Here is a 13,866-nt window from a genome sequence, read left to right on the forward strand (position 1 = left end):
TATTGCCCATCCCTAATTGCCCTTGAGAAGGTGGTGGTGAGCCGCCTTCTTGAACCGCTGCAGTCCGTGTGGTGAAGGTTGTCCCACAGTGCTGTTAGGAAGGGAGTTCCAGGATTTTGACCCAGCGACGATGAAGGAACGGCGATATATTTCCAAGTCAGGATAGTGTGTGAGTTGGAGGGGAATGTGCTGGTGGTGTTGTTCCCACGTGCTTGCTGCTCTTGTCCTTCTCGGTGGTGGAGGTCGCGGGTTTGGGAGGTGCTGTCGAAGAAGCCTTGGCGAGTTGCTGCAGTGCATCCTGTGGATGGTACACATTGAAGCCACAGTGCGCCGGTGGTGAAGGGAGTGAATGTTTAGGGTGGTGGATGGGGTGCCACTCAAGCGAGCTGCTTTGTCCTGGATGGTGTCGAGCTTCTTGAGTGTTGTTGGAGCTGCACTCATCCAGGCAAGTGGAGAGTATTCCATCACACTCCGGCCTCGCCAGCGATGCCCACATCCCATGAACGAATAAAAAAAAAATTCCCATTGACTTCAATTTTACTAGGGCTCCTTGGTACCACACTCGGTCAAATGCTGCCTTGATGTCAAGGGCAGTCACTCTCACCTCACCCCTGGAGTTCAGCTCTTTTGTCCATGTTTGGACCAAGGCTGTAATGAGGTCTGGAGCTGAGTGGTCCTGGCGGAACCCAAACTGAGCATCGGTGAGCAGGTTATTGGTGAGTAAGTGCCGTTTGATAGCACTGTCGACCACACCTTCCATCACTATTACTATTTCTATTTGTGCTTCTATGCAAACTTCCCAGTTATGAGTAAAGAAAATAAAGTCATCAAGCCCCAGTGCTCCATAGTCATCAAAAAATTATTACAGTCGTACCAGTTTATTTGCAACGCACTTAATTGTAATTCCCATTTTAATGCAACCATTTCTAAAGTCCCATTTTTACCCCTATACTTCCAATTGTGAAAAGTTTGTTTTATTCCAATTTCATTTATTGCATTTCCCGCTTATATGCAAGTGTGATGCACAGAAATCCGTCTTTAACAAGACTTTTTCACCTTTGAAGCTGAGGCTTTTCTCTCTCAATCTGATTGGGTTCAGTGGCCAACGTGCCTGAGAACCAGTTTGACCTGGTTTCCACCTGTTAGTGTCGTGTGAGTGAGGGAGGAATGGTAGTCGAATTTTCAGATGACTCAATGGAAAAAGCACCATGAATTGTTGCTGCATGAGCAAATAGATGTTTTGAACAGTTTGAAGGAATTGAGGATTCAAAAGCTAGTCGCATTTCTGAATCGCAGTTTTCTAGAATTCTGAAATGAAAGAAGATGCCTTGAAGGACTGGAAAAGAAATGAAAACCAGATAAGAAATGGAAGCATGTAATACGATGGCAGATATTGATGAAGTGCTGCTTAGGTGGTTTAATCACAAAAGAGCTCAGAAAATCCAACTTGACGGCTGCCTGTTGAAAACTAGTCAATAAACCAGTTATTAAGCTTGCCAAAGAACTTGATGTGGAAAGCTTTGAAGCATTAAATGGATTTCTATGCCGCTGGAAAGTGAGACACAACCTTATCTACAAAAAGCTGTGTGGTAAAAAAGTGGACAGTGACCAAACCGCTGCTGATGAATAGACTGAGGAAGTGTTGCCAGGTTTGTTAGCAGAATATCCACCCAACTGCATTTACAGTTGCGATCAGACTGAACTTTTCTATTGTGCTCTGCCTGATCAAACCTACGCAAAATGAGGTAAGTGGTGGCAAAATGGAAAAAGGGTGCTGTATTTTGTTGTTGTGCACCAACCAAATGGGCTCGGACAAGGTGAAACTGCTCGTGAGCAGGAAAAGCAAGAACCTTTGCTACTTTAAAAATATGAAAACTTTTCCAACTGATAATGAAAGCAGCACTAATGCTTGGATAATACAAACAATTTTTGGAAAGAGGCTGCGGTCTTGCAATGCCAGGATAAGAAAGCAGCGCAAGAAGGTGGTGCTTTTAATGGATAATATCACTTGCCATGATGTGGCTCAAGCTTTCACATGTGAGGGTCCAAGTTTTTCCATCTATCATCACTTCCATCATCGAGTCTCTGAAACAAGGTGTCATTCATAGCATGAAGCAACATGTAAGAATTCTGGGAATTCCACCTTTTCCCTGAGTATGTAAAACTTTGGCCATTGACCAAAATCCTAAGATGGAAGGATAGGTGAGAGGTCACCAGACGAATCAACAACACACACAGTGGAATGTGGGAGAATTACTGCTTCAGACACGTCTCTGTTTTAATGCAAAACCTACAGCAGGTGGTCAACAATCAGCATTAATTCGAGAGGCAGTCGGCCATTGAGAGATGCAACTGCTCCAGACATGACGGGATCATGCCTCGGGTCTGATGCAAAACCAATCGACACCTAGGACGTGGGACGAAAGGGAAGCCTTGTGTGGCAAGTGCTCAACAAATCGGAATGAACAATGGCCCATCGAGAGAAGCAATTGCAACATGATGAGAGACCATCAAAAGCCATCAAAGATTCTTAAGGACTTTGTAAGAACTGTTTAAACAGACGTGAAGTGCCTCATTTAAGTGACGAAGACCATTGTAAGAGAGGGGTATATAAGTGGAAGCTTGAAACCCCTCTCTCTCTTGTTCTGCTCTCTTGTTTTGCAGTCTTGCTTTTGCTGGCTCTTTTTCTGCTCTCTTGTTTTGCAGTCTTGCTTTTGCTCTCTCTTGTTCTGCTCTCTTGTTTTGCTCTCTCTTGTTCTGCTCTCTTGGTTTGCTCTCTTGCTTTTGCTGTCTTTGGTTCTTGCTTCTTATCTCTTTTCCAGCTCTCTCTCTCTCTCTCTTCCTCTTAGTTCCTGCTCTTCTTTCTTTTTTTTTCACCCGAGCTCTCCAGGGAGGAGAGCAGCTTCCAGCAAAACCAACGAACCCTATGTGAGAAAACCGGTCAGCCAGACCTGCAAGTGCAAAGGATTGGTGAGCCTCGACCATACGTGTGTGTGTGTGTGTGTGATAGGTGGCTCCAGGATCCCCACCAACCTCTTAGTTTAGCGGGATAAAGTACTGTAGTGAGTGTGTGTAACTCAATGTTCTGTGTAGGACCATTTGTATCGTTATTTTCTTCGTGTTGACGGTATAATAAAACCAACATTCCAATTCAATTCAAACACCGAGTTTGTGTGTTCTCTGTGCTATTCAGCTACGTGATCCATCACCGGGTGCGTTAGCATAAGTCCCATTTTCCTGAACCCCCCGATCCTGAGGTGTAAGTGTTCATTGGCTAGACCGGGGAACCAGCTATCTGCACCGATGAATAGGGTGAGAACAACCCCAAAACACCCTACAAACACTACACCTGTGCAAGATGGTTTCTGTTTCAGATTCCACTGAGGAAACAGGTGTTTCACAGGTTATGAAAAACTATAGTGTGTTGGATGTTATGCACTTGTCCAGTAGAACTTGGAGTTTATGCACCGGAAGGGAAAGTACAGAGGTTGATGACTTCTAATTTCTACCAAAAAAAAATCACAGAATTCTTTGCAGCAAAGAAAACTCACAAGAAAAGAGCATTTTTCTTTAATTTTTAAAATGTTAGACTGTATTCACCTGTTGTAAGAGTTGTACAAAATTTAGGCAAATAAAGCTTTTGCTCCAGACCAGCCTTGATTTCTGTTGCTTTGTTGCTTCCTGCTATATAGAAATTCCTGTTTCACCACAATTTGCGAGGTTGTCCCCAGTGGTCCCACTGTACTTAACACTGGTTATAGGTAGAAAATGAGGAAATATTTAAAATGTTTTCTTCTCAATTTCATTTGTCTTAAGGACATTCAAGTTCTTCCTGGGGAGAGAAGGTCTTCCTTAGAGGAGAGATACAGGTGGGCCTCTTTGAAAGAGCAACAGTAGGGGGGAGCACCACTAGTTAACAGAGACAGTTTGGGCAAATAGACAAAAGGAGTTAGGCACATTGATTAGAAGTGAGCATACGAACATATGAATTAAGAGCAGGAGTAGGCCATTCGGCCCCTCGAGCCTGCACTGCAATTTGATAAGATCATAGCTGATCTGATTGTGACCTCAAACCTACTTTCCTGTCTACCTTTGACTCCCTTGTTAATCAGGAATCTATCTAACTCAGCCTTAAAAATATTCAATGACCCTGCCTCCACCGCTCTCTGGGGAAGGGAGTTCCACAGAATCACGACCCTCTGAGAGAAAAAATGTCTCCTCGTCTGTCTTAAAAGGGAGACCTCTTATTTTAAAACTGTGGCCCCTAGTTCTAGTCTCTCCCACAAGGGGAAACATCCTCTCAGCATCTACCCCTTCTAGTCCCCTCAGGATCTTATATGTTTCAATAAGATCACCTCTCATTCTTCCAAACTCCAGTGTATACAGGCCCAACTTGTCCAACCTTTCCTCATAAGATAACCCCCTCATCCCAGGAATCAGTCAGAAGAGTCAGAAACAATAATATTTCCCAGGGTCGCTGTTATAAATTAGATTTCCCTTTAGCACATCAGTACATGGTCGAGAATACTCAGCAGCAAGGCTTGTGTTTGTGAGAAAACTTCTGAAGTTTGATACATTTTTCAATAGTGTGGCAGAAGTCACTTATAAAACCTATAATGGATATGGAACATAAGTAAATAAAGCAATTTTTGAGAGAATCTTTAACTGAAAAATGTATTTTTAATTCCACTGTTGTGAGTTCTTTAACACTCAGAATGTCGAGAACTTGACACTGACCAAAACACCGTATATAAACCACAGGTCTCTACTCAGTTGTGTGGTATCAGTGTATATCCGGCAAACAGAAATCAAATTTTGCTGCAAATGTCGTTTAGTATATACTGTAAAAGGGTTCACACGGTTGCAGCTTTAAGTGCTAATGTCTGAAAATACTGCTGCTCAAAAATCATTGATACTGATAAAGTACCAAATGCTTAGTTACTGATCTGCACGTCCAATGTTTTCCAGGGGAAACACATTTCTGCAAGTCTCAGGCATTTTTGGTACCTGCTTTGTTGTTCTAATGATAAAATTTATTTTAATAATAATTTAAAATTTTGGAAATAAAATGGCAATTTTGAAGAAAAAGTGGAAATTTCTGTGCCAACTTCCAGAAACATTAGTCATAATAATCTGTCTCATTAACCCTTCCTGCACTGTGGATTAGTCACCCTGTGCAGATGAGATAACTTGTATTGCAAAGGTAGCTCTCTGACACCTTAAAATCGGCAAGATAATCAGTATACTCTGGCACCTGATCGACTGAAAAAAAGGGCCTTTGGAGCTTTGATTACAGATCACTTGTTTCCAGTGATTGAAGGGTCCAAAAGCGTTTTTTATACAGACCACTGGCAGGAGGCCATCACCGGGGACCATCTTTGGGTCCCTGGCGATGGCCTCCTGCCACCCAAAATTCTGCTCCTGTCTGCAGGCCAGCTACTGCTTCCCATCAGGTTTGGGCAGGATGGTTTGCCATCCACTAAGGCCCTTGCCTGCATGACTCCCGGCCAGGAGTTAAAATTGGGGCTTTTGCATTCGTTTACAATGTCACCACAAATAGAAACAAGAGGAAATCATCCTCACAGGTTGATTGAATCAATTCTGGGCTTTTGAGTATGGCTGTCTGCTTCCATTTAAGTCCCTAAATTCACCAATAGCTCAGCTACAATCTGTGCATGAACAGCCCATTAATACTTACATATTAGTTTGTCAAATTAAAGGAGAAAGAGAACAGAAACTCAGATATATGAGAGTTATGTATTTTCGTGCAAAACGAAAGATGTGATGCTCAGCGAGCTTGTGGGAGACCATCAGAGTTAAACATAAATATTTTGAGAATTAAGCTGAATATTCACAAATACTACATTTACATCATTTTTGTTCCTTCTTAACTCCAATACACTGTTCTTTCTTCCTACATCCTCACTGTGGTGACATCAAGACTTGTCACACAATCTTCCACCTAACTCATTAATTCCCAGGAATCCAACACTGTGAAACTCCTGACTTCCCTTGGTCTTCCCTTCCTCCAATAATCCTCAAGCTTCTAGAATCCAAGCCTTGTATTGCCTGATCACTAAATTTTTATTTACCTTGTCTAATCTTTTATTCTTTTCACCTTTGATGGTGTTGTCCATATGGACCGTGGCCCTTTACCTTGGTCTCACTTTTTTAAAAAGTCACTAAATGAACAGGTCAACAGCTTTCTGCAGGTGTATTTATTTACAAAGAGTAAAAATAAATCAATAAATACTGTGATCTTTAAACAAATAAAATACATGCAGTTCAATTAATTGTCACACTTCAGATATTGCACCACACATTGTCACTCTGTTACAGATGCAAAGACATCTTTTAACAAGTATAAGAACAAAGCCAGTCATTCCCTGCTGTTTTTTCTGACCTTGGTAAAGAGCTAGAGATTTGCAAACAGATCTACAGAGAAATTGGTACCCTCTAAATTATCTCAAATGTGCTTAAGAGGAATTAGTCTGCAATGGAGCTCCTGGTTCCATATTTACACCAATTAGACCTTAAAGGAGGACAATGCCACCTTATCATTGGAAAAATATATTATGCATTACTTGGTATAGTGCTTCTGTCCTAATCTTGAGTTACAATGAGCAACGCCATGGGAGGTCTGGTATTGATATAATAATTTTCACAGCGTTGAAGTCTTATTCAGTGATTTTCATATATAATGTTAAATTCAGACTATGCTGAGAGAATAATAGAAAGAATTTTCATGGTCCTGGTATCATCATTTTCGGGGGTGGGAGGGGGATGACGGTTATATAACCATTCCTTTGGTCTTCTGAAAAGAAAAGTAAATAAGTCAGTATTGCACTTTGTGGAATCTGCATAGCATAGAGCTAAGAAACTAAAGGAACTCTATATTGTTTCCTGGAAATATTTGTTTAATAAGAAACAGATGGAAGACTGCATTGTTAAAATTCATTGTACACTATACTCTTATACATTTCCCATGTACCTGCAGAAGATCCTGTTCATTGGCAATTAGCAATTTACTATAAATTTATCATTTGATGCTTGGTGAATAGCCACAGTGCTACTCATTAAACTGATATTCCAGCAAACAAACAGAAATGATATGATAAATACCATTTTAATCACATGCAGGTGACCATTCCATATTATCTTAACTATCATGCTAATTTGTACACCTCAAGAAAATATTTGAAGACCAGCAACAAAGAAGACTGAGGTGGGATTTGAGTTTCCAATCTTTTAGGTGAAGAATTGATCACAGGCTATGCATCTCCCCACAGAGAAAATTAAACATTCTACAACAAAACAAATTCACTGCTCTTCACAAGATTTTTAGAATTTTACAAGCCTGGTGCCCACTTCCCCCTGAGTATAGAGGAATAACAAATTTAATGAAATTATGTAAACATGAGCAACGACTGGATTAAATACAGCAGAAAAACATCAATGTCAATAAAGTTTGTACAAAGTTGATAAAAATAATTCAATGGTATTTTTTCAGATTGTGAATCAGACTACAGCATAAACGTATTCTCCATTAAATATACAAGAGATTCTTGTTTGCAATATTCATGTATGAATATTTAACACCTTCATTAAAATAGCAGATAGAAAAATGCTGTACAAAAGTGCTAAATGCCCATACACTAATATAAATTCTAGGCCAAATTGGCTTTTTTTCATATGGGTTCATGGTAATGCATGCAGTATAATCAAATGAAAATTGAGCAAATTCCATCTCAAAAGATACTTCTAAAAATAAGAATATTTTCATACCTTGGTCTCTTTCCTGTGCTGAGAAAATGATTTTTTCCATGGGGAAACGTAAAGGAGCCACTAAACCTTGGCCGAGTTTATGGTAGTTAGCAATTATATCAAAAAGATTTTGAAAGTATTGCTCTTCAGAACTAGGCAAAGTCTATACAAGGAGAAAACCAATACCAGGTTGTCAAACTGCAATGCCATCAAATCATATTGATCTAAAAATCTGTTTACAACAAATCAGATTCACTTATCAGGAATTGATATTCAACATTAGTAGACATATATTGTTGTATAATTGGTACGTTCTGAACTAAAATATAAAGGGGGTGATATTGGACCTCGTCGTGCCAATTTGCCAAGCGAGCGGGTACAAAGAGGTCCAATTTAGAAGGCCAAACAGTGTTGCAAACACGTCCAATGCCATATTAGTTCAGGCATTGTTGAGGCTTCCCTGGTAGCCATATAAAGCAGGCATTAGGCCCTTGAATAGGCTAATAAGGGGCCTAACACCTATTTTACTTTGTCGACGTGTGGCCTAACCAGCAACCCTTAAAGGGACCGCTGGAGGCCACCACCAAAAAGGTTAGTTCAAAAAAAAACTTATCTGACCGTGGAGCAGGGAGGAGCAGGAATGGTCCTCGCGGCTCCACATTAGAACCGGGGCCGTTGCAGCCACCGCTTGCCCCCTCCCGATTCCCTTGGCTGGCGTCCCAACCAGCAAATTCACTCCCTCCCGTGAGCTGCTTCTGGGGCCGTGACTGGCGCCTGCAGCTTGCCGGTACTACCCTAATGAGGCTGGTAGACCAATTTGCTGTGGTCCTGCCGCAGGCCTCATTAAGCATATGCAGCGTGTGCTGCACCGGGATCGCGCCAAGATTCAGACACAATCCAATTTCTAGGCAATCTAATCAATTTCCTTTTTTAAATTAATACTGTAATATTTTTCTGCATGTATTTTTCCCTCTCCTTTCCATAGCATGGTTCATGAGTGCCAGCCATCCAAATGGCCATTTATCAAGTATAAGCCTAAACAGTGAATGTTGACAGACAACAGCAGGTCTATGTGGAGAATCACTCCAACAACAACAACTTGCATATATATAGCACCGTTAACATAGAAAAACATCCCTAGTTGCTTCGCAGAGGCATAATCAGACAAAAATGGACATCTGATTTGGTCAGATCCCAATCCTGTCCTCGCATGACATACACACAATGCACACTTTCTAGTATCGATCACTGGACAGCAGTCAGGTGCAGGAATCCTTGCCAATTTTCCTCTTCTTATCTCAGAGGTGCTGAGGCTAATTGTAACAATGCTACTGACAGGACAGCCAGCTCAGCATAGACCAGAAATCAGGTTTGGGATCCACATAGTCAATTTGGCTTAGCTACTCATTGCTTAAACCACCTGAACTGTTGGGGAGGTCTTGTCCTGCATTTTTACCTACATCTTCTTTCCTGCCTCCAGAAAGTGGGATGATCTAGGTTGCTGACAGTGCTTATTATTAACAATGCAGTGCTTAGCTGGGTGATAACATACATGCTTTAAGTGGGGTGAGTTGTTGACATTAAATTTTCTCTCTCCCCAACATCAATCATCATATTGTTGCATGACCCATCCTGTAGTCCAGGTAACAACTAGTCAAACCCTGGCCTAGCCAACAGCAGCTGACTTTGAATTACAGGCAGCCCTAAGATTTAAACCAATAATCGAGTGGGAGTTAGCGTGGTATCAGCAGGTTTTTTATTAACTTTTCACAACAGGACATGTAGGAAAAAATGTGAGTAAATGTGATTTATGGTGAAACCACTGTTCATTGTGATTTTCTTTGGGGGGAGGGGAGATCTGTTCACCTAATAGAGGTCTACAGTTTGGAGTACTCTGAATAAGCTTTTATTCTTAATTCGAAATGTTTATTTTAATTCTAGCCATTCAATTCAACAGGATTTCACTCAATAGGACAAGATTAATAATAATTTCAATACGGTTTGAGATTTTCAATTTCGATCTATTTATATTCACGAGAAAGTTTGGACTGTTTTCTTTCCAAATGAACTAAAATATAAATATTCTTAAAAACATTTTTATTATTGTAGTATTTTTCTTCCTGTAATCTTCCCTTTCCTTGCTGTGGTACAGTTCGTAGGTGTCAATCACCCAAGTGGCCATTTATCAAGTATGGGCCTAAACAGTGAGTGTTGGCAGCCGACGGCAAAATGTTTCACAGAGGCATAATCAGACAAAAATGAACAATGGGGCAGTGGTTTGATCCCAATTGAACCACCACGAGGAAGCACTGAAAAGGGAATAGAACTTCATCACAGGGAGAACTCAAATGGTGACTAAGTCTGGTCTGCTTTCTAAGCCTAGGGGTCATTTATAAAATGACACTGATTGAGACTTGGATTAGGTTGCCTGTCTGCCCTCTCATCTTCACTAATTGATAAGATGTACAGGATGATTATATAGATACTGGGCTTAATTTAACATTTCCTGAGCATAGACATGAATTTAGATCATGTTCCTCAAAGTTGAGTTTGGGCTAGAAAATGTAATTTCATACCAGTAGTACATAGTGTTATATATAGAAATAAATTAATAACCTTTCAAAACTAACAGATGTCAAGAAACAATGTCAAGATGGGATGTACAGACTATCTGCTGAAAACTGTGTTTATTTTCCAGTCCAGGACAGGAGCCTATTTTCAAATTGTCCTTGTTTTTCTAAAAAATAATTTAGTGGCAAAGCACAAGGCTAAGTCAGCAGTATTCAGCTTTTCTACCGTCATTACTGAAACTCTCTTCAAAGACTTTCAAAAGATTAAGCAGGGATACTTTTCAGCTGACAAAGTCCATTAAGTAATAATATTAAATATCTAGGCACGTTTATCAGAACATGTCTCAATAATGAACTAGTGCGGGTTTAAAAAAATATTACTTCAATTAATTGACTTAGCGACACTTTATAGATGTAAACAAGTCAGAATCTTGAAGGCATCACCATACTGAATGCTGTGTCATGACAACTGTGAGATCTGGTTCAAAATACAATGGAGATGTCAAGTAAAAAAGAAAGTCTCACTAGAAAGAAAAACAAACCAAACAAAATAAACTCATAAAAAGCATTGAATACTTCTGGGATGGGGTGTATGAAGTTACTGCGACTGATGTCTCTTAAATGATTGGCTTAATAGAGGAAGTTGAGCCCTTCCTGTTTTCCCCCTACCCCTGGAATGTGTACAAATATCTTTTTCAAAGTTTAAAGATGGCCTCCTTTTGAAAGGGCCCACAGGGCCACCTAAATGTTACTTTGGCAATAGAGGACTCAGCATTATCCCACGCTCCACCCCCTGCCCCCAAATTCATTGGCTGGACTTCCAGGTCTCTTCTGTGGGTAGGGGAAGCATCACAAATGTGCTCATATCCCCCCCTGATTCCGCAAACTTTAGCAGGGTCAGCGGTGAAGTTCAGGGTTGCCTCATCTCAGCACTCACGCCAAGATGCCCCTTCCCTATGGGCTTTCGGGGTCAACTTAATTTTGCTGTAATCGCCAAACCTTATGATGGCATTGATCACATCATTGCAATTGTAGTTAAATAAAGTAGTGTTACTAGTACACCTCTGTTCCCCTCGGTCTTTTGATGTCTCTGGCAGGTACGAGTTAAGTTGCACTTCACAGTATTGTACTGCGGGTCCTGCTGTTGAATGATCTAGTTTGGTCAATAATCAATAACTTTCAGACTGGGTGATGAATCGGTCACAGATGAATCAATTTAGGCATTGTAAATAGAGTGCTAGGCACAAAATGATGCATCCTAATCTAATTCTTGAACATGCGTATATTATTAGGAGAGGAGGAGATTCGTCTGTGGGAGAACCTTCACCACACGGACTGCAGCGGTTCAAGAAGGCAGCTCACCACCACCTTCTCAAGGGCAATTAGGGATGGGCAATAAATGCTGGCCTTGCCAGTGACGCCCACATCCCATGAACGAATAAAAAAAAACTACCCTTCCATTACTACAGGCTACAGAGATTTTTTCAATACAATACATGCTATATACTGGGGGTTTTGTGCGTATATTCTATGTGAGTAAAACCATTTTGATGTGTGGTTTATATGCTGCAAAGTCAAAAAGGAATGGCATTGTTTTTAATTAAAATAAATATTACTAAGTTCTTGCCTAGAAAGCAGCATTGAATATCAGCAAATCATTTTATCAGATAAATACGATGAACACAGCAACAAATCTAATCAATTTGGTCCTTACCTGAATCAAGCAATATCCCGAAGTGACCTGCAGAATCCGATAAGTATGCACAGCATTCCGAAAGCTAAAGAAGAGCATTAATCAGCATCAACATTGAATTAATTTCAATAATTACCGCAGTTCAAGATAATGGTTAGTTCCATGCTTTTGTACACTGATAAAAATCTACAAGAATTTGTAGAGAGAAATACAAAGATAGTTTCAGAGCTCATTATGGTTTGATAAAACTCTCACAAGTAGAATGACATATGTGAAGATGAGCATTCCGAATAGAAAGCTAACTTAATTTGTATTAATACTTTCAATAAGGTTGGTTTTATTCTAAAGAAATGATCTAGAATCAGTTTGAATTGAGATGGGTTGGTGAATTAGGTAAGGCATTGGGGGACCAAAAATGTATAGGCTTTTGATCCTGGTGTAAGTGCCAGGATTGGTCAGCGAGGAACCTCTGCCGATGACCCTGCCAAAGTATCCTGGGTCAGGAGGAAAAGTTCCTTCATTTAAATAATCCTGGCAGGTGCCTGTATAACTTGGGGTGATTCTTGGGCTATGGTTGGTCCAGAGAGGCTGTCTGCTCCATGATGTTGTGGTGGAGGTCCTCCCCTCCCGCTCCCCTCCCCCCCACTTCAGAAACATGCCATAAGGGGGCCAAGAAAAATTTACCGAATAAAATAAAATCTTTGAGGTTTAGACCATGGCACAGGCCTGGATCCCCAGGTGGGCACTACTTGTGTCCCTGCAAAGGCTGGTGCATCTTCTTTGACTGTGCATATCATCTGCTGCTATTCCATCAGGCTGGAGATGAGGAAGCTCCCAGCCTGCGAGTCCCTTTCCATGGTCACATTCGTTCTTTGTTTGGGTAAATGGAGGTTTTGCTCCAAACAAGGCTCTGCAGAAACTAGCCGGCATGGATGGGACCTGGTGTATCCGGGTACTGGCCTAATTTCTAGCCTTTCTGCTGCACTTTCATTGAACTTATGATGGGAGTGCATAGAATTGCTGTGAATTTTCAGTCCCTGGTTGTTTCATTCACATAGTGTAGCCATCTACTCCATGTGGTCTTATATTCCTTGCTAAAATTTGGTGCAGCACCAGTTTGGCAACTTTACCTTGTACGACACCTGAAATTGGTTGTGAAATGAAAAGAGATCTTTAACAGTTACCATTGACTTAATTTTAACTTCAAAGAAACTTTGAGCCATGTTAATGTCAACAGTTGATCTTCTGTGCGATTGCTCATTGACAGGAATGTAAAAAAGTGGTATCTCTATCTGCATGTAACTGTCGCTCTGCCATTTCCCATCTCTAATTTCTATCCTGCCATAATGTTACTGTGTTGGTACTTACACTAGACAAAGACACAAAGCTCCAGGGATCATCTTACTGTCTCGCAATAAATAAGTTCCATCCTCTACCTCTTCTAACAATTCTGCAGCAGTCTCACTGCTGATAGTCCCATGATAAAATGGCAGTAGCTTTGCAGCAAACTTCATATCCATCTGTATAATCCGATGTCTTCTTTTTTAAAATCTTTTTTCTCTAGAGTCACTGCCAAAAGACGAATAAAAGAATGAAGTTGAGACACTGAAAGCAGGTATAAGTTAGTGACAAAAGCAAGAAAATAGATTTGATTCGTATTCATCATAAACAACGTTTTTGCGGGATTTTCACCATTTTTGATTATCATCTTTCTTGGATGATCTGTACATTAAATTCATGTTTGCTATAATTCTACTGGTCAGATTTGTATAGTTATTATATAGGACAGAAAAAAATTGCTGCTCAGGTAAATGATATATCGTCCTTGTGGAAAACACA

At 40.5% G+C, this 13,866-nt stretch overlaps 1 protein-coding gene across 1 annotated transcript; it reads right to left on the reverse strand.

Annotated features, from left to right (window-relative positions):
* Positions 1-6,259: 6,259 nt before the first annotated feature.
* On the reverse strand, positions 6,260-13,586 carry LOC137326973 (SH2 domain-containing protein 1A-like). The gene is made up of 4 exons (XM_067992350.1): positions 13,396-13,586; positions 12,049-12,112; positions 7,786-7,927; positions 6,260-6,814 (listed from the first exon to the last, which is right to left on the reverse strand). Exons 1-4 carry the CDS (start codon positions 13,545-13,547, stop codon positions 6,744-6,746), a joined length of 429 nt encoding a protein of 142 aa, XP_067848451.1. The 5' UTR covers positions 13,548-13,586; the 3' UTR covers positions 6,260-6,743.
* Positions 13,587-13,866: the final 280 nt, after the last annotated feature.

The sequence above is a fragment of the Heptranchias perlo genome, chromosome 11, assembly GCF_035084215.1.
Source record: "Heptranchias perlo isolate sHepPer1 chromosome 11, sHepPer1.hap1, whole genome shotgun sequence".
Lineage (NCBI taxonomy): Eukaryota > Metazoa > Chordata > Chondrichthyes > Hexanchiformes > Hexanchidae > Heptranchias > Heptranchias perlo.